General features: G+C 36.4%; 4 protein-coding genes across 17 annotated transcripts; 2 read left to right on the top strand and 2 right to left on the bottom strand.

Annotated features, from left to right (window-relative positions):
- The first annotated feature begins 152 nt into the window (after positions 1–152).
- On the top strand, positions 153–14,798 carry LOC127110566 (protein root UVB sensitive 3). Of its 14 annotated transcripts, none has more exons than XM_051046136.1 (11): positions 153–302; positions 12,176–12,232; positions 12,377–12,440; positions 12,791–12,874; positions 13,168–13,250; positions 13,354–13,483; positions 13,592–13,684; positions 13,833–13,971; positions 14,072–14,112; positions 14,204–14,391; positions 14,496–14,798. In XM_051046136.1, exons 2-11 carry the CDS (start codon positions 12,200–12,202, stop codon positions 14,592–14,594), a joined length of 954 nt encoding a protein of 317 aa, XP_050902093.1. In that variant the 5' UTR covers positions 153–302; positions 12,176–12,199; the 3' UTR covers positions 14,595–14,798. The 14 variants fall into 14 exon arrangements, with proteins under 14 accessions (XP_050902093.1, XP_050902091.1, XP_050902102.1 ...); XM_051046134.1 differs by lacking the exon at positions 12,176–12,232 and adding an exon at positions 2,081–2,137; XM_051046145.1 differs by lacking the exons at positions 12,176–12,232; positions 12,377–12,440 and adding exons at positions 2,081–2,137; positions 2,282–2,345.
- LOC127110565 (uncharacterized) lies at positions 154–1,799 on the top strand. The gene is made up of 2 exons (XM_051046132.1): positions 154–302; positions 545–1,799. Exon 2 carries the CDS (start codon positions 587–589, stop codon positions 1,658–1,660), a length of 1,074 nt encoding a protein of 357 aa, XP_050902089.1. The 5' UTR covers positions 154–302; positions 545–586; the 3' UTR covers positions 1,661–1,799.
- Positions 9,133–11,954, bottom strand: LOC127110563 (pentatricopeptide repeat-containing protein At5g50280, chloroplastic). Its single transcript, XM_051046130.1, has 2 exons — positions 11,032–11,954; positions 9,133–10,601 (listed from the first exon to the last, which is right to left on the bottom strand). Exons 1-2 carry the CDS (start codon positions 11,853–11,855, stop codon positions 9,314–9,316), a joined length of 2,112 nt encoding a protein of 703 aa, XP_050902087.1. The 5' UTR covers positions 11,856–11,954; the 3' UTR covers positions 9,133–9,313.
- Positions 14,799–22,434: 7,636 nt separating the features above from the next.
- On the bottom strand, positions 22,435–25,319 carry LOC127110564 (pentatricopeptide repeat-containing protein At5g50280, chloroplastic). The gene is made up of 2 exons (XM_051046131.1): positions 24,383–25,319; positions 22,435–23,952 (listed from the first exon to the last, which is right to left on the bottom strand). The coding sequence occupies exons 1-2, from the start codon at positions 25,204–25,206 to the stop codon at positions 22,668–22,670; spliced, it is 2,109 nt and encodes a 702-aa protein (XP_050902088.1). The 5' UTR covers positions 25,207–25,319; the 3' UTR covers positions 22,435–22,667.
- Positions 25,320–26,213: the final 894 nt, after the last annotated feature.

Below are 26,213 nucleotides of genomic sequence, written 5' to 3'. Positions count from 1 at the left end.
TATATATATATATATATATATATATATATATATATATACTGATATATATATATATTATATATATATATATATATATATATATATATATATATATATATATATATATATATATAATGATACCGCTTTTTGATTAACAACATCCTCAAAGATTAACGAGACTTTCTCAGTCGGTAGTGAAGAACCCGAAGTCTCGTAACAACATCTTCTGCATTAAAGGGATCTCTCAGTCGGAAGTGAAGTACTATAAATGCTGAACTGAGCGCAACACTGCAATTCTCTGTTGTTAATCGTGAAATGCGGAGGTTCGTTTCTTACTCCAAATTTCTCACTTCCTTTCACTCACTCTCTTCGTTTAGGGTTTTCTCTCATTCTCAATATTGGAAGGAGCAGCCCGTTACCGGCTCCGTTCCGCCCTTCGCACCCGCCATTGACGGCCCTTCTTCAGTCCCCTCTCTCTGCCAGAACCACCGTTGTAGGCGAGGACCTCCCTTCACTATGTTGTTCATTAATATGTCTTTTTGATTAGATTCAGTTTTCTTTTCAGGCTGTTTGATTTGTAGAACAACATAAAACCTATTAGTTATTTATGGTTTCAATCCTCAAATTCCGTAGAATCTTCTACACAATAGAAGCCACACGCAAAGAATCATATGGTGCTTTGAGACACTGTCATTCTGAGAAGCTATGTAGAGTAGGGCTTTTCTGGGATTTGGATAACAAACCACCCAATTCAATTCCACCCTATGAAGTTGCCAATAAGCTCAGAGTAGCTGCAGCTTCCTTCGGGGTTGTTCGCCATATGGTGGCTTATGCGAATAGCCACACTTTCAGCCATGTCCCTCATGTTGTTCGGGAGAGTCGGAAAGAGAGGCAATTGTTGTATAGTTTGGAGAATAAGGGTGTGATCAAACGTAATGAGCCTCATCTTTGTCGTGTTTGCGGGAGAAAGTTTTATACTAATGAAAAACTTGTTAACCATTTCAAGCAGCTGCATGAGCGTGAGCACGCGAAAAGGGTGAATCAGATAGAGTCTGCTAGAGGGAGTAGGAAAGTGAAATTGGTGGGAAAGTATTCTATGAAAATGGACAAGTATAAGAAGGCTGCAAGGGCTGTTCTGACTCCTAAAGTTGGGTATGGTTTGGCTGATGAGCTGAAACGGGCAGGGTTTTGGGTTCAAACCGTGTTGGATAGGCCGCAAGCTACAGATGTTGCGCTGCAAAAGCATATGGTGGATATGATGGATCACAGGCGGGTTGAGTGCGTGGTCCTTGTATCAGATGATTCTGATTTTGTTGATGTGATAAAGGAAGCAAAGTTGCGATGTCTCAAGACTGTTGTTATTGGGGATATTAGTAGTAACGGAGTCTTGAAAAGGACTGCCGATACTGCATTTTCCTGGGAGGAAATTTTGATGGGGAAGGCTAAGAAGGAGGCTGTATCGGTTATGGAAAATTGGAAAGATCGTGATATATTGAAAAGGTTGGAGTGGACGTACAATCCAGATGTGGATAAAAAGAAACTCAACATGGATGATGCAGATGCTGAAGCATCTGGAGATGATGATATTGAAGATATCTATGATGAAATTGATAATGACTACAATGATGACAAAGGTTCTTGGTGGAAATTAGACTCCGATGATAATGATGTTACAAATTGATAATCACTGAAAGCTATCCATCTTACATGTGAAGCTCGTCAAGAAAGCTACTGATATTGTAGATTTTAAGTAGATCAATGCCAACCTAATGCAATTCTTGATAGTTATATATTATGTTTGGTTTGCTGCTTTCCAAATACATATTTCAGTTTTTCAATCATGATTTTACAATTTAAATTTGTTTGTGTAAACTCTTGTCTGGTGTTCAACACGAGTCTGTGTCAGTGTCAGAAACCGACACATGTGGTTACTTTCATTTTTCAAATTATTATTAATGTCCCAACGTGTGAGTATCATGTCTGGTGTTTGCATGGTGTCGGGCTTGGGGCTGTTTGTCTTTTTTGGTTTTATTTTGGTAAGTTGCTTTTAGTGTTTCTTAGGCTGCATTGTGTTGGTATTGAATGTTGAAACTATTTCCAGTGGTTTTTGAGAGATCTAACTGGCATGGTTGGAGGAATCTTATTCACGTTCTACCAGGTCTGTATCTCAAATGAAATTATAGTTCTTATTAATTTTGAAATGAAATATGCAGCAATAACTCTATGCGGGTTCAATCTCCACTCAAATGATTCTGAAAGCATGATTTATTAACTATATTTCTATTTATTGTATATGCTGCAGGGATCAAATCTTGATAGCAATGCAAAAATGTGGCGTCTGGTTGCAGATCTCATGAACGATCTTGGTAGATTATTTGACACTTCGTCTTTTTATAGAAGAGATTTGTGTAACCATGTTCTTTATGAAAATTTTCCTGTGATGTATAGGCATAGGCCAATAATAGTTTAACCGATTGAATGTTAGTTTCATAGTATATCAATTCAAGGACTGAGATTGGAAATGAATCTTGAGGCCTACATGTGCATCATTCTCCCCTTTCGACCAAACAACATAACACTATTTGGTCGTAAGGGGAGAATGATGCCGGAAGGCTTCAATATATCTTTTATTGATGCTACATTGTTATATTTGATCGTCTACATTGCAATCTTTGTATCTCATATCAATCTGTTAAGTTGTATGAACCGATTGCAGGTATGCTAATGGACCTCATTTCACCATTGTTTCCATCAGCTTTTGTTTTTATTGTTTGCTTAGGAAGCATATCAAGATCTTTCAGTAAGTTCCAACATTTCTTTAACTTCAAAAATAGATCTGTAACATAATTTATTAGTTAGTTTCTGTAATTTTTTACTTCTCTTTAGTTTCCATGTCAGTAATTTTGTAAGATAAGTTGATGTTACATTATAGACTAAACCATTTCCTAAGAATTAAAGCTGTTAAACAGAAATATATGCTTGGAATTATCCAAAATCAGGATACTCTTTTTCTTCTTTTATTTCCCGATTGATATCGTATTTGAATTTTTTTTAAATTAATATTTTGCTTCTTAAATCATGATTTTGAACTAGCCGGAGTTGCGAGTGGAGCCACTAGAGCAGCTTTGACTCAACATTTTGCTCTTCAGGATAATGCTGCAGATATATCTGCTAAGGTATAAATTGTATTAATATTAACTGTTTAGATTATCATTAAGTCTTTTATTTAGTAGGGCATTAAAAATAGAGATATTTTGATTTGTGAACATACATCAATAGGAAGGAAGTCAAGACACTGTGGCTACGATGGTTGGCATGGCACTGGGAATGCTTGTTGCTCGCATTACTATTGGACACCCACTAGCAATTTGGTTTTCTTTTTTGTCTCTGACCATGTTTCATATGTATGGTATGTTTTCAAATTGTAATTTGTTTTTATGCATTCTTTCGAGTTTTGGAATTGTGAAGAACATTAAAAGAAAATGAGGCTATATATTAAAAGCTTGTTTCAATGTAGCAAACTACCGAGCTGTTCGATGCTTGGCACTGAACTCACTAAACCCTGAAAGAAGCTCTATTCTTTTGCACCATTTCACCGAGACTGGCCAAGGTATTATCTGTTTCCATTTTTACGACTTATCTTTGATGTTAGAGTTAGCACCCTGTGAAAGAGAATGTTATTTCCAATTTAGAAACTAGCTTATTCTGTTCTCATTGTTTCTCTCTATATTAATGCCTGCTTCTAAACTTTTTGCCAGTTCTCTCCCCTAAACAGGTCTCTTCACTGGAGCATGTTTTACCGATACAACTAACTCCATGGCATTCAAAGAAGGCTAATTCATTGGATACAAAAGTACGTTTAGGCACAAGGATTTCTTCATTCGATGAAATGGAAATGTGAGTTTCTAAAATTTAGTCCGTGCCCTCATCATAGATAACAAATTTCTTCTTTGAAATGCCATTCATAAAGCTTACTTAGAAAACTCTCTTTGTACAGTAAGGAGCATTTGCTTTCGGTAGCATCTTACTACACAAAAGGTTAATTTCTCAAAAAAAATTCAACTACTTGCTTTCCGCTTCTTACTTTAAGTCTTAAAACCTTATTTCGTTTTCTCGATGCTGTATTTAGCCAAGTACTTACTAGTGGAAAAGAAAGGAATCGTTAACGTTATTGTTCATAAAGATTCAAATGGCGCTGATATCCTAAAGTCCTTTATTCACGCTCTTGTCCTTGCAAATAATGCTTATAAAAGCAAATCTTTGCATTCAGACAGCCAAACATGGATGGAAAATCAGTATGAAGTATTTATTCAGAAGGTACATATTTGAATATGGATGGAAAACTAAGGCATCGTCTAAATAACTCGGTTATTGTAAGATTCTTTTGAAGAGTTTATCGAAACTGAGTCTGTTTGGTACAGGTCAAGTCATTAGGGTGGAAAACAGAACGGCTCCTATCGTCACCTATCATATGGAGAGCAAACTGGATACACCAATCAGCGACCGAAAAAAACGATTAGGCGAAGAGGAAGCTAATGGAAGGACTCGATGGACTGAGTTATTTATGATTGTACAACATGTTTATGGTTTTATTGAAGTTCTGTCAAAATAGAGAAATTTGATCATGTAACTGTCAAAATACAAATTATATGCTTTAAAATAAAACAAACTTGTAATCACTGAGAGATGTGATATTTGATGAAAAGAAAAGTTGGAACTAGAAACTAGTCACGGTAAGCAGAAGTTCTAACAATGAAGATATGTATGAAATGATATAAAAGTTGTTGTATTAAAAGAAGACCAACTGAAACACTGAGGTTCCTGAAAAAAGTTTAAGATCAAATAGGACTATAACTCAATCAATTAGGAGTTATGATGTGTTTCCTAATCTAGTAATCACATAAGACGATTACTTAGTTAATAAGGTCACCACTGCAGAGTTAGAGCCAATTAATTTTAATAAAGCTTTAAATGGTTTAGTATTCAACCATGAAACTCAAGAATATTGACAAGAACAATAATGTGTGGAAATAACAATATAGAGATTGGACTATGCATCTAAGTAGATGTAAAATTTATTGGAGATTTCTTAATGCACCTTATATATTATTAGGGCACCACGTGAAAATACAAAAGTGTTTCTAAATTTCGGAGTTGCATCTCCAAACGCATCCCAAACACACGCGATCTAACCCAATTATTGAGCGTGACTTTTTTTTGATTTGGAGATGTATCTTCTGAATCTGTCCGTAGATGCATCTCCGTAGCATACTGAGACAGAAAAATAAAAGAAAAAACTATAAAGTTGTATTTTAACAAAATAAAAGAAAAATTATTATTGTATTATTTGGTATGCAAACTACATCTTACCACATTTCTCAAAGTAAATACATAACAGCATAAAATGTTACCGGAAAATAGAACTAGAATGTTGATATTAAGAGTAAAAAGCCCTAATGGAATCCATGCCAATGATAGATCTTTAGGTAAGCCAATGACAATAAACTTCAAGACAGAAAGTTCCAAGTCAAAATACAGTATTTCATGTTTCCGATGGCATTTCCACCCCTTTGACACCAACTTATGAAGATCTTTAAGAATAAATCAATTCACATAAAAATGTATGTCCTTGACAAGATAACATAAGTTTATTGCTATCACATTACATTCTCCATTACTATTTTTTTCTATCACAGGACAACAAATACTATAATTTCAACACCTAAAGTCCCAGTAACAAACCACATGCCATCATAGGTAAGTTAGTCCATTTCTTTTCATTATCAGTATTTCTATTTCACCCATCCAGGAAATAACGGTTTATTCAAACTTACGCTACAATGCTATAGGCTATAGCATCGACATAGTCACTATTTGACAGCACTTTGTACTAAATAATATCACAGAACAGGAGCGATTGTTCAAATTCTGCTACGCTTTAGCACCATTATAACTGTTATTTAACAAAGCTGCATTATCGATCACTTGATGCTGTCTAAAGCTAGCTTCAGGCCCTGCATATTTAGTGTATAGTAAATTGACTTTAACTAGATATTTTTCACATTGCTTATATTTAGGGATAGAAAATATTCTGAAGTAAAATACAGATTTCATAATTTCATGGAATGTGATAGAATTGATGGAAGAAACAAATAAATAATAGAAAACAAAGAGTATATCATTTCTGATAAGCTTGTGTGTCTGAACCTTCATTGACAAAAGCTCTTGCATCGCATGAATAAAGCAAAATTCGAAAGAGACATGAATACAAATCCAACAGCATCATCATTAGTGCATACTAATCAATCAGAACTAAATACTGATGACCATTCAACTGATCCTGCAGTTCAAATATCCTGGAATGATGTTGGTCGTTTGTTTGATTTGCCACGGAGCAGCAGTACAATTGAGTACAAAGAAACATATAGTGCCAGAAAATAGACTTTGACTGGATCCTCATCCTGATGATTTTGGGTATGATTTGGAAGATGAAGATCTCACATCCAAATAAGGAGAGAAGTGAATCAAAAGTGAATTTTTTTCTCCACCACGAGAAAATAAATAATGATTTAGATCATGCAGAGACCGTAAGGAACCTGAAAGAAGTACAGAAAACAATTTCCAAATTTGAGTATGTTGCAAAGAACTTTTATTAGTGAATCCATCATAAAGGTAAAAAATAGATTTAAATTTCTTTTTTGCTCTTAAGGTAAAAAAAAATAGATTCAAATTCATTATATTAGTAATCAAGTCAACATAAGTCATAGGGTGCTGAAAAATAATCAGCTCAAAGGCACTTCAGATATTGACACAGACATCAACAACCAACTAGAACTCTTGGATTTGCAGACAAATATAATTGAAGAATTGGATCCACAAATGGACCTTGCCAAAGGGAAGTTAATGCAAACAACAATTACAGTGGTTAATTATTAAATTGGTGGTTATATTACTATATAATTCACATTGTATATATAAACTTCAAAGTTTCCATCATGTCTTTGTTTTCCACCTTCTTTTGTGTAACTATAGACAAAATAAATAATTAAATCATAATAATTACATAATTGTCTGCAATATAACCAATTAAATAGTGCGAAATTATCTTACCTAGAGTTACTCTTCAAGTAGACCTCTAGTAATCATTTCGCGAAGAAGTTTCTCTGCCTTTGCATTCTCATCTTTATAAAAGAGCGCACGGATTATAGTTTCATAAGTTATAGCATTAGGAATGATACCATTGTCATCCATTTTGGACAACAAGGCCTCTGCTTCATCAAACAAGCCCTCTCTAGAAAGTCCATTGATCATAATACTATACGTTCGGACATCTAGACTATAACCCTTAATCAAAAGATCCCTAAAAACATCTTGTGCATTCTTAAGTTGTCCTTCTTTGCATAATCCATCTAGAAGTATATTGTATGTGAACATACTTGGTTGTATGCCTTGGTCTTTAATTTTCTTGACTAATGCAATAGCTTTGTCAACATGATGGTTTTTGCATAAAGCGTATATTATAGAACTGTAAGTGACTATATCGGCTGGTTGACCATTATCGTGCATCTCAAGAACAAGCTCCCAAGCAGAGGAGATTCTCCCTGATTTGCACAAACCATCAATAAGGGCATTGTAAGTCATCAAATTAGGAATAATATTGTTGCAACTCATTTCTTTGAAGAGATTGATGGCCTCATCCACCATTTTACTCTTAGATAGTCCATTGATCATTGTACTATAAGAATGAACATCAAGAGCCACTCCCCTTCGAGCCAAAGTATAGAATATATTCATGGCCTTGTTCACTTCATTAAGTAGGAAATGACCATCCATTAATGAATTATATGTAACAACATCAGGTGTCACACCTTCTTTCATCATCACGGCTAACAGTTTCTTAGCTTCTTTCACTTTTCCTTCCTTACAAAGAGCATCAACCAATATATTAAAAGTATAATCATCTGGTTTGATGAATTTTGATATCATTTCATGGAAGGAGCAGCCCGTTACCGGCTCCGTTTCGCCCTTCGCACCCACCATTGACGGCCCTTCTTCAGTCCCCTCTCTCTGCCAGAACCACCGTTGCAGGCGAGGATCTCCCTTCACTCTGTTGTTCATTAATATGTCTTTTTTATTAGATTCAGTTTTCTTTTCAGGCTGTTTGATTTGTAGAACAACATAAAACCTATTAGTTCTTTATGAAGCTTCTCCTCTGCATCCCCGTCCTGTTGACTATGTGTTTGCAAAATGTGGACGCTATCTTGCAATGTTTCATTTTATTGATGGAAAGCATCCACCACTACGAATAATTGGGTTAAAGCTGGTGGTGGAGGTGGATCACTTCGGCTAGGAGATGATTCGGACATCGCACAGCTGGGCTATTAGCGATTTTGATGATGATTTTTTGTGTGGCCTGGAAAAATTTACCAAGACCACACGGTGGGCGCCAAACTTTCTTGCTAAAAACACTAAAAGGTTGACTTCTCCCATGCTAGTCAAGGAGAGCCTCAAATGGTTGGTTAAGTGTCTGTAAATGTTTTTTCGGGTAGTTATTGTTTGTCTTTCCCCATTTCTTGATGTCCCTTATATAGGCTCATTTCTCACCCTCAACAATCATGAAGAACCCTTTTCTCTTCCTTTCTGCATTCAAAGCCTAGAAAATCGCCATCGCTTTATCATTTAATTTCACTTCTTAATGGCTTGTAACATCTGCTTCATTATGGTGTCGTTATGACCTTTCATTTTTGGAGAGCGTTTTCAGATGGTGGCCCTTCGTCCGACTATTATCTCGGCTTATTCGGATTCCATACTCGACGACACGAGACTCTCCACTTCGGCCCATCAGGACTCTCAACCCGGCAATACTATGATTTCGTTAGGCCGGATTATATCTCAAGTATCCCTTAGGCGAATTCGTGTTCTAGCCCAGGCTACTACTCGACTTCCACCCAATCATTCTTACTTCATCATAGACTTCTTTCGATTTTACACATCGACTGGTCAAAATAATTTATAGAATGTACATCTTCAAAACTATAGTAATAGAGAGGAAAAATGGAGAGGATCTGGACACTGTTAATAGCTACTACTTGTGTTACAAATAATCCAACTATTCTTCTTTTATTCCTTCAATCTCAATTTCTTCGATCACTATTAACCAAGACTTTAAACTTCATTAACCATACACTTAATATACTTTTGGAATACAAATTGACTAATATAATTATCATATGATGACACATTGTTCAAAGTTAAAATGAAGAAACTTAATTGGATCAAAATTGAACTTACAAGGCATTGCACCATTAACTTCTACTATACATCAACATCAGAACTAAGGTTTTTTTACATGTCTCGTCTTGTACTTCCAAAACTCATCTTTTTTCCTCTTATTTTTCATAATGCCCATCTTTTTGTTAATTGCACCATACAAGGCTACCTTATCACTCTTATTCTTGTCTGCGGCTTTGACATCGAGAATATCCCGTAGCTTCCGGTAAGAATTGATATCCATCACCTGCCCATTCTTGATCATCTGCTTGTGATAAAAAAATGCCCGCTTATAGTCTCGAACACGGACAAAGGCGTATAACATGGTTGAATATGTTATCGAATCTGGTCTTAATTTAAGAGCTTCCATTTCTTTCAACAACTGCGGCAGCTTCGAGTCTAACCCTCCTCGTGCATATGCATTCATCAGCATATTATAGGTCATCACTGTTGGTTGCAATCCGATCTTCCCGAATTCAAAGATCACATCTCTTGCTTCCATGAAGAGACCTTGTTTGGCAAAACCATCAACAAGAATGTTGAATGTAACCTGTGTTCCTTTAACTTTCTCCCTCATCATCAGCTTCCATATTTTCATCAATGTTTCGGTGTCACCAGCTTGTCTGAACGCATCTAGTAAAGTAGTGTAGGTTTCTATTGAAGGTCTGGTACCTTCTCTGATCATGTTTTCAAATGCAGCATAAGCTTTTTCGTACCAGCCACTAGCTGAATAAGCATGGATCACTGCTGTATAGGAATGTGAAGTGGGTTTTATACCGACTTTCTTCATCTTCAAGAATACATCATAAGCCATGTCGCTCATATTTTTCTGCCTCCCATATGCGCTGATTAGACAAGTATATGAATTGGCATTTGGCTTCAAGCCAAAATCCTGCATTTCTGAAAGCAGATTCTCTACAATCTTAGGTTGCACTCTTCGGCTGTATGCATGCATTAGAATGTTGAAGGTAACAGCGGTTGGTTTAATCCCTTTAGCTTTCATCTCGACAAAAAGCCCTTCGGCTTCTTTTACGCGGTTGGATTTACAATATCCATCCATCAGAGTGTTGTACACAATTGCATTGGAAGAAACCCCTTTCTTCTCCATTTCAGATTGAATGATGAGAGCTTCACTCAGCAGACCCTCCACACAAAATGACTTTATCAGTGCACCGAGGACTTCTACGCCCAATCGGACTCCTTTTTTGTTCATTTTCTCGAAAAACTGCCATGCATCTTTTGCACAATGGCCAAGTTTTCTCATAACAATAATCATAATAGAGCACGTAACATGATCAGGAAGAACATTATCTGTTTCCATCGACTCATAAACCTTCCAAGCATCTTCATATCTAATAAACACAACCACGAACGCATCAACATCAAACTCTTATGTTATGCAGTATTCTAAGGTATAAAAGACTACCATAGTGCTACAATGGAAAAACTAGATTGGTATGAACAGATACAATAACAATCATGGAATAACACATAGATACTATACCAAGTAACACATAGATACTATACAATAACTCAGGATCGTCTTTTAGGACACAGAATCAAAATTTGTCACAGTTAAACCGTGGTTAAATAGAGCCTCATACAAACATTTGTCACAATGAAGTGTGATCAAATACGGCCTCTATTTAATTTGCCACATTTATACTATGGTTAACCTACATAGTACCTCCAAAAAAGTTGAAACGACCTGCAATAAGACACCTACACAGATGCTATACCAGTAATATAGAAATGATGGAATGTGAATAAATGTGTAGCTACCTGCCATCAGAGAGAAGGCCTGAAATTGCAGCATTATAAACACGAACATTTCTGAATTCCTTGCCAGAGGGCAAGTTTCTGAACAAAACCATCAACTTATCACCCATCTTTGCTCTTCCCAACAAAGGGAACAACACAGTAAAAACCCTTGGTGTAACAAGCGATGGTTCCTGTGACCTCATCCACTGAAAGAAATACAAACAACACACCATAAGGTGTTCTTTCCCAAGTGTTTCCAAAACCTCTACACACTCTTTCTCATTGACCCTTTTTTCATACTCTCCCAAAGCTTCCTCTAGAGTCAAATTCTGTGGCAAATTCTTTGCAAGATGAAGAATTTCCCCAACAACGCCTTGAGGCAGTGATGATTCCTTCTTTTGAGACCCCGTTTCTTGATTGTCTTCAACCAACAAAGGGATTTCTTCTTCTTCTACTTCTTCTTCTTCGTCGTCAAATTCTTCTGAAGCAAGGTGCCACGTTGTACGACGATTTCTCTGAAGGGACAATTTCCCTTCTTTTCCAGGGTTTTGAGATGGAACCGTAGTGCGGGTTTTGAAGAATTTGTAGATTGGATCATCTGGGTGATGGGATTGTTCATTTTGTTCTTGTATGTTTTGCTCTTGTTCGTGTAGCTCAAAATATGGGAGAAAAATGGGGGTAGTTGAATAATTTGGAGTTGTAGTTAGAGAAAGTGGGGTTTTGTGTGAGTGAATGTGGAAAGAGGGTTTAGTGTGAGTGTTGGGTGAAATTGAAGGTTGAAGATAGAAGAAGCAATAAGAAGAAGAAGAAAAAGAGAGTTTATGGTTTATGAGACTGAGAAACATGGCTTGTGTGGGTTTGGATTTGGAAGGATAAAGAAATTTGGGTAAAATAAGGGATTGGTGGTATTATGGTCTTGTTTGAAATTCGAAGAAAACAAAATTGTTTGGATTTTGTTTTTGTTTTAGAAAAAAGTTATTTGAAAGTGTTCATGTGTCTTTTTTTTTAAAATTATTATTAATGTCCCAACGTTGAGTATCATGTCTGGTGTTTGCATGGTGTCGGGCTTGGGGCTGTTTGTCTTTTTTGGTTTTATTTTGGTAAGTTGCTTTTAGTGTTTCTTAGGCTGCATTGTGTTGGTATTGAATGTTGAAACTATTTCCAGTGGTTTTTGAGAGATCTAACTGGCATGGTTGGAGGAATCTTATTCACGTTCTACCAGGTCTGTATCTCAAATGAAATTATAGTTCTTATTAATTTTGAAATGAAATATGCAGCAATAACTCTATGCGGGTTCAATCTCCACTCAAATGATTCTGAAAGCATGATTTATTAACTATATTTCTATTTATTGTATATGCTGCAGGGATCAAATCTTGATAGCAATGCAAAAATGTGGCGTCTGGTTGCAGATCTCATGAACGATCTTGGTAGATTATTTGACACTTCGTCTTTTTATAGAAGAGATTTGTGTAACCATGTTCTTTATGAAAATTTTCCTGTGATGTATAGGCATAGGCCAATAATAGTTTAACCGATTGAATGTTAGTTTCATAGTATATCAATTCAAGGACTGAGATTGGAAATGAATCTTGAGGCCTACATGTGCATCATTCTCCCCTTTCGACCAAACAACATAACACTATTTGGTCGTAAGGGGAGAATGATGCCGGAAGGCTTCAATATATCTTTTATTGATGCTACATTGTTATATTTGATCGTCTACATTGCAATCTTTGTATCTCATATCAATCTGTTAAGTTGTATGAACCGATTGCAGGTATGCTAATGGACCTCATTTCACCATTGTTTCCATCAGCTTTTGTTTTTATTGTTTGCTTAGGAAGCATATCAAGATCTTTCAGTAAGTTCCAACATTTCTTTAACTTCAAAAATAGATCTGTAACATAATTTATTAGTTAGTTTCTGTAATTTTTTACTTCTCTTTAGTTTCCATGTCAGTAATTTTGTAAGATAAGTTGATGTTACATTATAGACTAAACCATTTCCTAAGAATTAAAGCTGTTAAACAGAAATATATGCTTGGAATTATCCAAAATCAGGATACTCTTTTTCTTCTTTTATTTCCCGATTGATATCGTATTTGAATTTTTTTTAAATTAATATTTTGCTTCTTAAATCATGATTTTGAACTAGCCGGAGTTGCGAGTGGAGCCACTAGAGCAGCTTTGACTCAACATTTTGCTCTTCAGGATAATGCTGCAGATATATCTGCTAAGGTATAAATTGTATTAATATTAACTGTTTAGATTATCATTAAGTCTTTTATTTAGTAGGGCATTAAAAATAGAGATATTTTGATTTGTGAACATACATCAATAGGAAGGAAGTCAAGACACTGTGGCTACGATGGTTGGCATGGCACTGGGAATGCTTGTTGCTCGCATTACTATTGGACACCCACTAGCAATTTGGTTTTCTTTTTTGTCTCTGACCATGTTTCATATGTATGGTATGTTTTCAAATTGTAATTTGTTTTTATGCATTCTTTCGAGTTTTGGAATTGTGAAGAACATTAAAAGAAAATGAGGCTATATATTAAAAGCTTGTTTCAATGTAGCAAACTACCGAGCTGTTCGATGCTTGGCACTGAACTCACTAAACCCTGAAAGAAGCTCTATTCTTTTGCACCATTTCACCGAGACTGGCCAAGGTATTATCTGTTTCCATTTTTACGACTTATCTTTGATGTTAGAGTTAGCACCCTGTGAAAGAGAATGTTATTTCCAATTTAGAAACTAGCTTATTCTGTTCTCATTGTTTCTCTCTATATTAATGCCTGCTTCTAAACTTTTTGCCAGTTCTCTCCCCTAAACAGGTCTCTTCACTGGAGCATGTTTTACCGATACAACTAACTCCATGGCATTCAAAGAAGGCTAATTCATTGGATACAAAAGTACGTTTAGGCACAAGGATTTCTTCATTCGATGAAATGGAAATGTGAGTTTCTAAAATTTAGTCCGTGCCCTCATCATAGATAACAAATTTCTTCTTTGAAATGCCATTCATAAAGCTTACTTAGAAAACTCTCTTTGTACAGTAAGGAGCATTTGCTTTCGGTAGCATCTTACTACACAAAAGGTTAATTTCTCAAAAAAAATTCAACTACTTGCTTTCCGCTTCTTACTTTAAGTCTTAAAACCTTATTTCGTTTTCTCGATGCTGTATTTAGCCAAGTACTTACTAGTGGAAAAGAAAGGAATCGTTAACGTTATTGTTCATAAAGATTCAAATGGCGCTGATATCCTAAAGTCCTTTATTCACGCTCTTGTCCTTGCAAATAATGCTTATAAAAGCAAATCTTTGCATTCAGACAGCCAAACATGGATGGAAAATCAGTATGAAGTATTTATTCAGAAGGTACATATTTGAATATGGATGGAAAACTAAGGCATCGTCTAAATAACTCGGTTATTGTAAGATTCTTTTGAAGAGTTTATCGAAACTGAGTCTGTTTGGTACAGGTCAAGTCATTAGGGTGGAAAACAGAACGGCTCCTATCGTCACCTATCATATGGAGAGCAAACTGGATACACCAATCAGCGACCGAAAAAAACGATTAGGCGAAGAGGAAGCTAATGGAAGGACTCGATGGACTGAGTTATTTATGATTGTACAACATGTTTATGGTTTTATTGAAGTTCTGTCAAAATAGAGAAATTTGATCATGTAACTGTCAAAATACAAATTATATGCTTTAAAATAAAACAAACTTGTAATCACTGAGAGATGTGATATTTGATGAAAAGAAAAGTTGGAACTAGAAACTAGTCACGGTAAGCAGAAGTTCTAACAATGAAGATATGTATGAAATGATATAAAAGTTGTTGTATTAAAAGAAGACCAACTGAAACACTGAGGTTCCTGAAAAAAGTTTAAGATCAAATAGGACTATAACTCAATCAATTAGGAGTTATGATGTGTTTCCTAATCTAGTAATCACATAAGACGATTACTTAGTTAATAAGGTCACCACTGCAGAGTTAGAGCCAATTAATTTTAATAAAGCTTTAAATGGTTTAGTATTCAACCATGAAACTCAAGAATATTGACAAGAACAATAATGTGTGGAAATAACAATATAGAGATTGGACTATGCATCTAAGTAGATGTAAAATTTATTGGAGATTTCTTAATGCACCTTATATATTATTAGGGCACCACGTGAAAATACAAAAGTGTTTCTAAATTTCGGAGTTGCATCTCCAAACGCATCCCAAACACACGCGATCTAACCCAATTATTGAGCGTGACTTTTTTTTGATTTGGAGATGTATCTTCTGAATCTGTCCGTAGATGCATCTCCGTAGCATACTGAGACAGAAAAATAAAAGAAAAAACTATAAAGTTGTATTTTAACAAAATAAAATGACCATTCATAACATAAAATCAACATTACAGGTGATGTTAACATACAATCAGACATTATATTTCAATATTCAGGTGGACGATACAACATCTTCACAATTATCTTTGATCGGTCTTGAAATTGTCGCTTCCACCTCGATCAGAACTTTTGTTTCGAAACGGAAAAATATATTCCACATAGTCCTTACATTTGCATTTGTCTTAATCTCATAGTTGTTGAATTCAATCTTGTCTTCGTTGTTAATTGACAGTGAACGATATTCGAACTTCACAATTTTTCAATTTTCTCGGTAAGGTAGAAGATTATGCACTTCGTATTGCATATCTGCAAAAGAGGTGTACTCATTGATCTTTAATTTCCGCCTGGGTGTTGCGCTGGAAAAGGAGACATTTGTGAAATATCAGATTATTTTCATTTGCGGCATTTTATGTTTATATGAAATAAAAAACATGAGTCTATATTTATAAAAGTTGTAGACAAACATGAACATAAAAAAATTATATCGAGATTCCGGAGATGCATCTCCGGTACCACCCTATTATCTTATTCTGGAGATGCATACCCAAAACTTCTTCTAATCTAAATAGAAAACATAATCTGTGTGTTTTGTTTGGCAAATGGACAATTTTTTTGACAAACATCACAATGGATTAAAATATTTGAAATCGTATATATTACACTTCATTAATACTAGTACACAATTACATACAATTAATTGATGACGAAAAACTAAAAAGAATAGAAAGATTTTCCGTCGGCTAAATCTATAAGTATGGGTGGTCCCCCTTTGAATTTTGTGCATTTGATTCTCTTTCAATGCCACTCAATTTGGTGAAGTCTTCATCCTTTCCACAAATTGATCCGGCCAAGTCTCGACTTTTGTTGTTGAATGAGTCGTTCACTCCGTTGAACAAAGTGTCGTGATTTTGAAAGCCACCCAATATACATAATACGATCATTTGATGAAATACAAGAATGCAGATTTGGAGTGAAAATGTTGATTGAGAATGAAAGGATTTTTGTAAAGGGTTTGGAGTTGAAAGCAAGTATGGGTTTGCGATTGTGCAGGTGAGTGTTTTATCAATTTATTTCGAAAATACAACTCCGTAAATACCAGACATGCAAAGGTGACAGATATTTCAAAATTCCGCCCCAAACCTCCGGAGATGCATCTCCAGAATATCCACTGTGTTGCTCAAATATCAATATATTTGTTGAAAATACCCGAAGATTCATCTCCGAAATAAAATTTTGTTTTACTCTTAGGTCACACTCATTTGATGCGTCATAAAGTGGTGCATGGTGCCTCCAGTTATGTATCTCCGGAATATGAGAGACATTTTCAGTTTTCTATAGAGTATTCTTCCACCCAATAGAATGAAATAAGAAATTCCCAAATCTATTTCCTTAAATGAGCCATTAAAAAAATCAATGTATCTAAATTATATGCGGTTCAAATATATTAATTCTTCAATAAATTTAAAAAATAATTTTTTTATTATATTAACTATCAGAGATAGTATAGGATTTGAAGTGGAAATTTAAAGTTTGGAATAAAATAATTGACACTTTCCTCCTCAATTAATGTACATCAGAAGATTGTTAGTATTGTGTCTATATAAGAAAAACAAGCAATAAGAAGTTGTTAATATTGTGTCTATATCATTGGAGCAAATGAAGAGGAGTTAAAAGCCTTCAAGGTAGTCATAATGCAAAGTTTGAAATGTCTGACTTTTAAAACATGTCATATTTATTGGGAATGGAATTTATGTAAATAAGCATAAATATCTTTCTAAAAAAGAAGTATGTTGAATATATATTGAAAAGGTTTCATTCAAGCGATTGCCATGCTACAATAACTCCAATGGAACGGGGAGCACAATTGGGAAAAATACACAACTTCAGTTGATGCATCACTATACAAATAAAGCACTGGCTCCTTCATGTACTTATGCAATACAAGGTTAATAAAGTGTAGTCTTGACGAGAAGATTCATGGAATAGCCAAGAATATGTCATCTAATGATTTCAAAAAGGGGCACTCGGAATGTTAAAGGCACAATTGTGGAATTTGATACCAAACCAGACGGATAGTAAAGGAGATGCAATTGCATATGGTTACTCAAATTTGGAGGGAGAGGTGATAAGATGACAAGAATGATCCAAAAGATAAAAACAAGAAAAAGTAATGTAGACTATCTATTTATGATTGATGGAACACCAATCTCAGAGAGTTCAAAAAAGAAATCAATAGTTACTCTATCATATTGTGAGATAAAATATGTTGTAGCCTCAAAGCTTGTCAATCACAATGGATTGATATGTTACTTGAAGAATTGAAGATTCATGAAGCTGGAAGAATAAATTTGCTAGTTAATAAACTTCACAATTTCTTTTGGTAGCTCATTCTGAGTCAAATACCAAACAATATGTATCATCCATCCCCTTGCATTATCCAATGTCATAACTTCTTCAACCTCTGTACTCGGTGCTTCTAAGGTCTCTTGAATTACCGTCTTGCTTAAATCGGAACCTTTGGTGCTCGCTAACCGGGCTAAGAGGTCGACTATGACATTCTCCTATGGGAATATGGTTTACCTCAAATTCCACAAACGCCTGAGATATCTTGAGAGCTTTTTGCAAGTATCTGACTAACGATGGATCCTTCTTCTGAAACTCTCCTCTGACCTGGCTGGTGATTAACTGAGAGACAGTTTGAACAAGCAAATGTATTACTCCAACCTCTTTTGCCAACCTCATTCCTGCAATCAAAGCTTCATACTCTGCCTATTTATTGTTAGCCTAAAAATTAAAACACAAAGAATATTCTAAGATCAGGTCACCTGGGCCCTCCAATACTATCTCAACTCCACTTCCTTTAAGATTAAAGGATCCATCCACAAATGGAGTCCATCTGGATGATGACTCTTCTGAGGCCGAAGCACTCAATTCAACCAGGAAATCAACAAGCATTTGAGATTTGATGTTACTCTGAGGCACAAACTCTATATCATACTCTGACGATCTATTGCCCATACCACCATTCTTCCTGCCAAGTCCGGTTTCTTCAAGACCTGCTTGATAGAATAATTGGTTCTGACAATGATAGGGTGTCCCTGGAAGTAGTATCTCAACTTCCGAGTTGTAATCACTACTGCCAATGCAAGACATTCAATCTTATGATAACACAATTCCGCTCCTCTTAGCACCTTACTAACAAAATATATTGGCTTCTCTCCTTCCTCCGTCTTTGGACTAACACGAAACTCATAGCCTTGTCTGAAATGGCCAGATACAGGATGATACATGGTTCTCCTTCGGTCGTATCAGGATGAGAGGTGCAGCCATGAAACGTTTTACTTATTTAAAAGCATTTTCACATTCTTCCGTCCACTGGAACTTCGCTGACTTCTTCACCGCGGCGAAGAAATGAATAGACTTATCTCTTGCACAAGACAAGAAGCGAGATAAAACGACCAAACGTAATGTCAACTGTTGTACCTCTTTTACTATTAATGGACTTCTCATATCATTGATTGCTTGATATTTATCTAGGTTTGCTTTTATTCCCCTGTTGGTCAACATAAACCCAAGGAATCTCCCAGCTTGTACCCAGAAAGTGCACTTGTCCGAGTTAAGCCTCATGTTGTAACTTATGATTGACGCAAATGTTTCTTCTAAATCTTTGACGTGTTTCCAGTTTTATGGGGTTTTTATCACCATATCATCCACATATACCTCCAGGTTCCGCCCTATCTATCAAGCGAATACCATATCCATCAGTCTTTGGTAGGTAGCCCCTGCATTTTTTAGTCTAAAATGCATCACCTTATAATAATTATTATTCATGTTCGTCATGAACCATCTTAGGAGCATCCAACGGATTCATCCGTATCTGATCGTAACCCGAGTAAGCATCCATGATACTGAGAAGACAGAAACCAGAAGCCCCGTCGATGAGCCGATCAATGTGAGGAAGAAGATAACGATCTTTGGAACATGCCTTATTCAAGCCAGTGAAATCCATGCACATTTTCCACTTTCCCACTTTCTTTTTTACCATGACTATATTAGCCAACCAGGCCGGGTACTTAATTTCCTGGATGAAACCGACCCTCACAAGCTTTCCGACTTCATCTTCTATCGCTCTTCTCCTCTTCTCTCCATCCTTTACTCTCTCTGAGACACTGGCTTGATGGTTGCATCCAACGCCAGATGGTGGCAAATTATGTTTGGATCGAATCCAAACATGTTAGTCGGTTTCCATGCGAACATATGTATGCTCTCCTTCAATATTCTTATGATCTCGACTTCCTCCTCTAGAGACAAATTAGAACCAATTTGAGTCGTCTGGGATGTTTGGGAACCAATCTGTACCTTCTTCACATCCTCGATGGGTGTCAGACTATCTTCCGCTGAGTCTTCTCTTGTATCAACATCAATTAGATTCACCTATAAATGATCACCTTTTATTGGTTAATCAACTTGAGCTTTCTTTTTTAGCTTCAGAATATCTTTATAACATTGCTAATCTTTGATCACCTTTTACTACCCTTACACGGTCATCTTCGAGAGGATATTCAGTGTGAGGTATAAAGTGGATAATGTCGCCTCTAAAATATTGAATGGCAGTCTGTCAATAATAATGTTGTAGGGATACGCGGCATTGACAATCAAGTACTTAACCTTGACACTTTTCGTGTTGTCTTCACTTCCAAAAGTTGTTATCACAGGCATATACCCTAGAACCTGCACTTGTTCTCCGGAGAAGTCGACCAAAGTACCTTTAAAAGGTAACAACTCGATCATATCAAAATTCATACTCTTGAATGCATCCCAATATGAAACATCTGCTGAACTTCCCGGAGCTACTAAGACTCGCTTCACGCTCCAGTCATGAATTTGTACTTTAATTACCATTGGGTCGTTCTTGTGAGCCAATACTCCTTCGACATCTTTTCTAGAAAAACTGGTTACGATCGAGTTTTCATCTTCTTCTAAAAGTGGGTTTTGTCTGATATGCATCACTTCCCAGGCATATCTTTTCCTGGATGAACCGGTTTCTCCTCCTCCTGTGAATCCTCCAACAATGGTGTTCAATGTATGACGGGTCACTCGGGCTTCGCGAACCTCATGTGTATTCTTCCCCTTCTTTTGCGGAGGATTTTCCGAGCTGATATCCCCCCTGGGAGGACTTCTCTTTCCTGGTTGTCCTCTGACATCTTTCACATAAGACAACAAACAAACTCTCTAAATTAAGATCTCGATTTCTCTTTTGAGCTGATGACAACCTTCCGTGTGATGACCACGAAGTCTATGGTAGCACATCATGCACTCTCGTCTTTTACCATCACGACTTGGACCCCTTTTGGACTCCTCGGGATGGGGAGTAATTTGAGATGATAGACTTATCTCAAAATGTCTTCACGTCTGGCATTCAGTGACGTATACTCGACATCTTTTGTCAAACGGTCGTCGGGATGGTCTTATCATTGTCCGATCTCTAGGTTCGGGCTTAGGGTACTCCTTCCTATACCTGACTTCATATTCTTTAGCTCGCATTTTTCCTTGGCGTCTCGAGACCTCTTTTCCATGTTGCTCTCCTGCCTTTTGATATAGCATTATGCTCTGGTAATAACCTCATCCATGCTGGATGACGATTTTTGTGCTAGGGATTTGTTGAACTGACCGACTTTGAGACCATGTTGAAATTCCCCCACGAACATCTCCTGGTTCGGATGAGACACCTTAAAAGTTTCTTCGTTGAACCTCGCCAGATACTCTCTGAGAGACTCCGAGTACCCTTGTCTGACGTTGAATAAACTGGTAGTCAATATTTTTCTATGTTTGCTTGTTGAAAAGTGTTGTACCATCTTTTAATTTAGGTCCTGGTAGCTAACGACCGAGAATCCGGGTAAGCTCATATACCATCGCAAAGCCTCTTCCTTAAAAGTACCTGCCATGAGTTTACATTTAAGAGGGACAGAAGCCCCTATTATTTCCATCTGATTATTGATCATACTAATGTGCTCCTGTGGGTCGGTTTTATCATCAAAAGATACCAATAATGGTGGTTTGAAGTTCTCTGGAACTTGATCATCCTAGATCGCCTCAGACAATGGTTGGGAATCCAGAAGCTTCTCCTCTGCATCCCCGTCCTGTTGACTATGTGTTTGCAAAATGTGGACGCTATCTTGCAATGTTTCATTTTATTGATGGAAAGCATCCACCACTACGAATAATTGGGTTAAAGCTGGTGGTGGAGGTGGATCACTTCGGCTAGGAGATGATTCGGACATCGCACAGCTGGGCTATTAGCGATTTTGATGATGATTTTTTGTGTGGCCTGGAAAAATTTACCAAGACCACACGGTGGGCGCCAAACTTTCTTGCTAAAAACACTAAAAGGTTGACTTCTCCCATGCTAGTCAAGGAGAGCCTCAAATGGTTGGTTAAGTGTCTGTAAATGTTTTTTCGGGTAGTTATTGTTTGTCTTTCCCCATTTCTTGATGTCCCTTATATAGGCTCATTTCTCACCCTCAACAATAATGAAGAACCCTTTTCTCTTCCTTTCTGCATTCAAAGCCTAGAAAATCGTCATCGCTTTATCATTTAATTTCACTTCTTAATGGCTTGTAACATCTGCTTCATTATGGTGTCGTTATGACCTTTCATTTTTGGAGAGCGTTTTCAGATGGTGGCCCTTCGTCCGACTATTATCTCGGCTTATTCGGATTCCATACTCGACGACACGAGACTCTCCACTTCGGCCCATCAGGACTCTCAACCCGGCAATACTATGATTTCGTTAGGCCGGATTATATCTCAAGTATCCCTTAGGCGAATTCGTGTTCTAGCCCAGACTACTACTCGACTTCCACCCAATCATTCTTACTTCATCATAGACTTCTTTCGATTTTACACATCGACTGGTCAAAATAATTTATAGAATGTACATCTTCAAAACTATAGTAATAGAGAGGAAAAATGGAGAGGATCTGGACACTGTTAATAGCTACTACTTGTGTTACAAATAATCCAACTATTCTTCTTTTATTCCTTCAATCTCAATTTCTTCGATCACTATTAACCAAGACTTTAAACTTCATTAACCATACACTTAATATACTTTTGGAATACAAATTGACTAATATAATTATCATATGATGACACATTGTTCAAAGTTAAAATGAAGAAACTTAATTGGATCAAAATTGAACTTACAAGGCATTGCACCATTAACTTCTACTATACATCAACATCAGAACTAAGGTTTTTTTACATGTCTCGTCTTGTACTTCCAAAACTCATCTTTTTTCCTCTTATTTTTCATAATGCCCATCTTTTTGTTAATTGCACCATACAAGGCTACCTTATCACTCTTATTCTTGTCTGCGGCTTTGACATCGAGAATATCCCGTAGCTTCCGGTAAGAATTGATATCCATCACCTGCCCATTCTTGATCATCTGCTTGTGATAAAAAAATGCCCGCTTATAGTCTCGAACACGGACAAAGGCGTATAACATGGTTGAATATGTTATCGAATCTGGTCTTAATTTAAGAGCTTCCATTTCTTTCAACAACTGCGGCAGCTTCGAGTCTAACCCTCCTCGTGCATATGCATTCATCAGCATATTATAGGTCATCACTGTTGGTTGCAATCCGATCTTCCCGAATTCAAAGATCACATCTCTTGCTTCCATGAAGAGACCTTGTGTGGCAAAACCATCAACAAGAATGTTGAATGTAACCTGTGTTCCTTTAACTTTCTCCCTCATCATCAGCTTCCATATTTTCATCAATGTTTCGGTGTCACCAGCTTGTCTGAACGCATCTAGTAAAGTAGTGTAGGTTTCTATTGAAGGTCTGGTACCTTCTCTGATCATGTTTTCAAATGCAGCATAAGCTTTTTCGTACCAGCCACTAGCTGAATAAGCATGGATCACTGCTGTATAGGAATGTGAAGTGGGTTTTATACCGACTTTCTTCATCAAGAATACATCATAAGCCATGTCGCTCATATTTTTCTGCCTCCCATATGCGCTGATTAGACAAGTATATGAATTGGCATTTGGCTTCAAGCCAAAATCCTGCATTTCTGAAAGCAGATTCTCTACAATCTTAGGTTGCACTCTTCGGCTGTATGCATGCATTAGAATGTTGAAGGTAACAGCGGTTGGTTTAATCCCTTTAGCTTTCATCTCGACAAAAAGCCCTTCGGCTTCTTTTACGCGGTTGGATTTACAATATCCATCCATCAGAGTGTTGTACACAATTGCATTGGAAGAAACCCCTTTCTTCTCCATTTCAGATTGAATGATGAGAGCTTCACTCAGCAGACCCTCCACACAAAATGACTTTATCAGTGCACCGAGGACTTCTACGCCCAATCGGACTCCTTTTTTGTTCATTTTCTCGAAAAACTGCCATGCATCTTTTGCACAATGGCCAAGTTTTCTCATAACAATAATCATAATAGAGCACGTAACATGATCAGGAAGAACATTATCTGTTTCCATCGACTCATAAACCTTCCAAGCATCTTCATATCTAATAAACACAACCACGAACGCATCAACATCAAACTCTTATGTTATGCAGTATTCTAAGGTATAAAAGACTACCATAGTGCTACAATGGAAAAACTAGATTGGTATGAACAGATACAATAACAATCATGGAATAACACATAGATACTATACCAAGTAACACATAGATACTATACAATAACTCAGGATCGTCTTTTAGGACACAGAATCAAAATTTGTCACAGTTAAACCGTGGTTAAATAGAGCCTCATACAAACATTTGTCACAATGAAGTGTGATCAAATACGGCCTCTATTTAATTTGCCACATTTATACTATGGTTAACCTACATAGTACCTCCAAAAAAGTTGAAACGACCTGCAATAAGACACCTACACAGATGCTATACCAGTAATATAGAAATGATGGAATGTGAATAAATGTGTAGCTACCTGCCATCAGAGAGAAGGCCTGAAATTGCAGCATTATAAACACGAACATTTCTGAATTCCTTGCCAGAGGGCAAGTTTCTGAACAAAACCATCAACTTATCACCCATCTTTGCTCTTCCCAACAAAGGGAACAACACAGTAAAAACCCTTGGTGTAACAAGCGATGGTTCCTGTGACCTCATCCACTGAAAGAAATACAAACAACACACCATAAGGTGTTCTTTCCCAAGTGTTTCCAAAACCTCTACACACTCTTTCTCATTGACCCTTTTTTCATACTCTCCCAAAGCTTCCTCTAGAGTCAAATTCTGTGGCAAATTCTTTGCAAGATGAAGAATTTCCCCAACAACGCCTTGAGGCAGTGATGATTCCTTCTTTTGAGACCCCGTTTCTTGATTGTCTTCAACCAACAAAGGGATTTCTTCTTCTTCTACTTCTTCTTCTTCGTCGTCAAATTCTTCTGAAGCAAGGTGCCACGTTGTACGACGATTTCTCTGAAGGGACAATTTCCCTTCTTTTCCAGGGTTTTGAGATGGAACCGTAGTGCGGGTTTTGAAGAATTTGTAGATTGGATCATCTGGGTGATGGGATTGTTCATTTTGTTCTTGTATGTTTTGCTCTTGTTCGTGTAGCTCAAAATATGGGAGAAAAATGGGGGTAGTTGAATAATTTGGAGTTGTAGTTAGAGAAAGTGGGGTTTTGTGTGAGTGAATGTGGAAAGAGGGTTTAGTGTGAGTGTTGGGTGAAATTGAAGGTTGAAGATAGAAGAAGCAATAAGAAGAAGAAGAAAAAGAGAGTTTATGGTTTATGAGACTGAGAAACATGGCTTGTGTGGGTTTGGATTTGGAAGGATAAAGAAATTTGGGTAAAATAAGGGATTGGTGGTATTATGGTCTTGTTTGAAATTCGAAGAAAACAAAATTGTTTGGATTTTGTTTTTGTTTTAGAAAAAAGTTATTTGAAAGTGTTCATGTGTCTTTTTTTTTAAATGCACATTGAAAGTCTACATGTGACTTTTTTTAGGATAAGTCTCTAATAACAATAATTAACAAATGATAACAAAAATCATACACACTAGTGTTTAGTTTTAGGATATGTGCATGTTTTGTGTGAGATATTCATTAAAATGCATAATTCTCAATTTACTTTAAAAGGTTCACATGATTTTTTTTTGGTTTGGGTAGATGATTTTGATAGTCATGTCACTAAAGTGGGCGAAATACTTTTTTCAAAGATTTAGGAGGACTATGGAGAATATTGAATAGGTTGGTGGTAAACACATTTTCGTGTCTGCTCGTCGCAAACTGATGGACCAACTTCTTTATTAGGTCATGATAGCGGGTGATTGAGAGTCGTGGTAGACTCAAGTGTCACTTTAATGATGCGTCTCCAAAGGTTTCAGAGGGAAGTTTGTATTTTAGGGAATTGGAGATTTTGTCATTTATGTATTGATGGATTTGACATGTTCTTGGGGTCATTGTTGTTAACCGAGAATATGGAGATGAAACGGTCAAGAAATGGGAGGGGTTGAATAGAACGACTCCCTTATACCATTTTCAAAAACAAATTCTTTTCAAAAAATCTGAGTTTAAAGCGTGGAAGCAAAATATAACAGCTGGATTCAAGAAATATATGTTTCATCGTCTTTTTAATAAGAATGGTTCAATTAATATTACAAACAACGAATGTAAAAGAAGTTGTTTTAAAAAGAAATGTAAATTCAAAATTTTAGGGTTAACAAAATCTCAATTGACGAATAAAATGTTCAATGAATTAGATGCATCGAAAATCTAAACTTATATGATAAAACATTATATGACATTCTAAAGAT

The sequence above is a fragment of the Lathyrus oleraceus genome, unplaced genomic scaffold (genome assembly GCF_024323335.1).
Source record: "Lathyrus oleraceus cultivar Zhongwan6 unplaced genomic scaffold, CAAS_Psat_ZW6_1.0 chrUn0004, whole genome shotgun sequence".
Taxonomy (NCBI): domain Eukaryota; kingdom Viridiplantae; phylum Streptophyta; class Magnoliopsida; order Fabales; family Fabaceae; genus Lathyrus; species Lathyrus oleraceus.
Note: the sequence above shows the minus strand (reverse complement) of the source record. Positions and strands in the feature narration are given on the sequence as shown.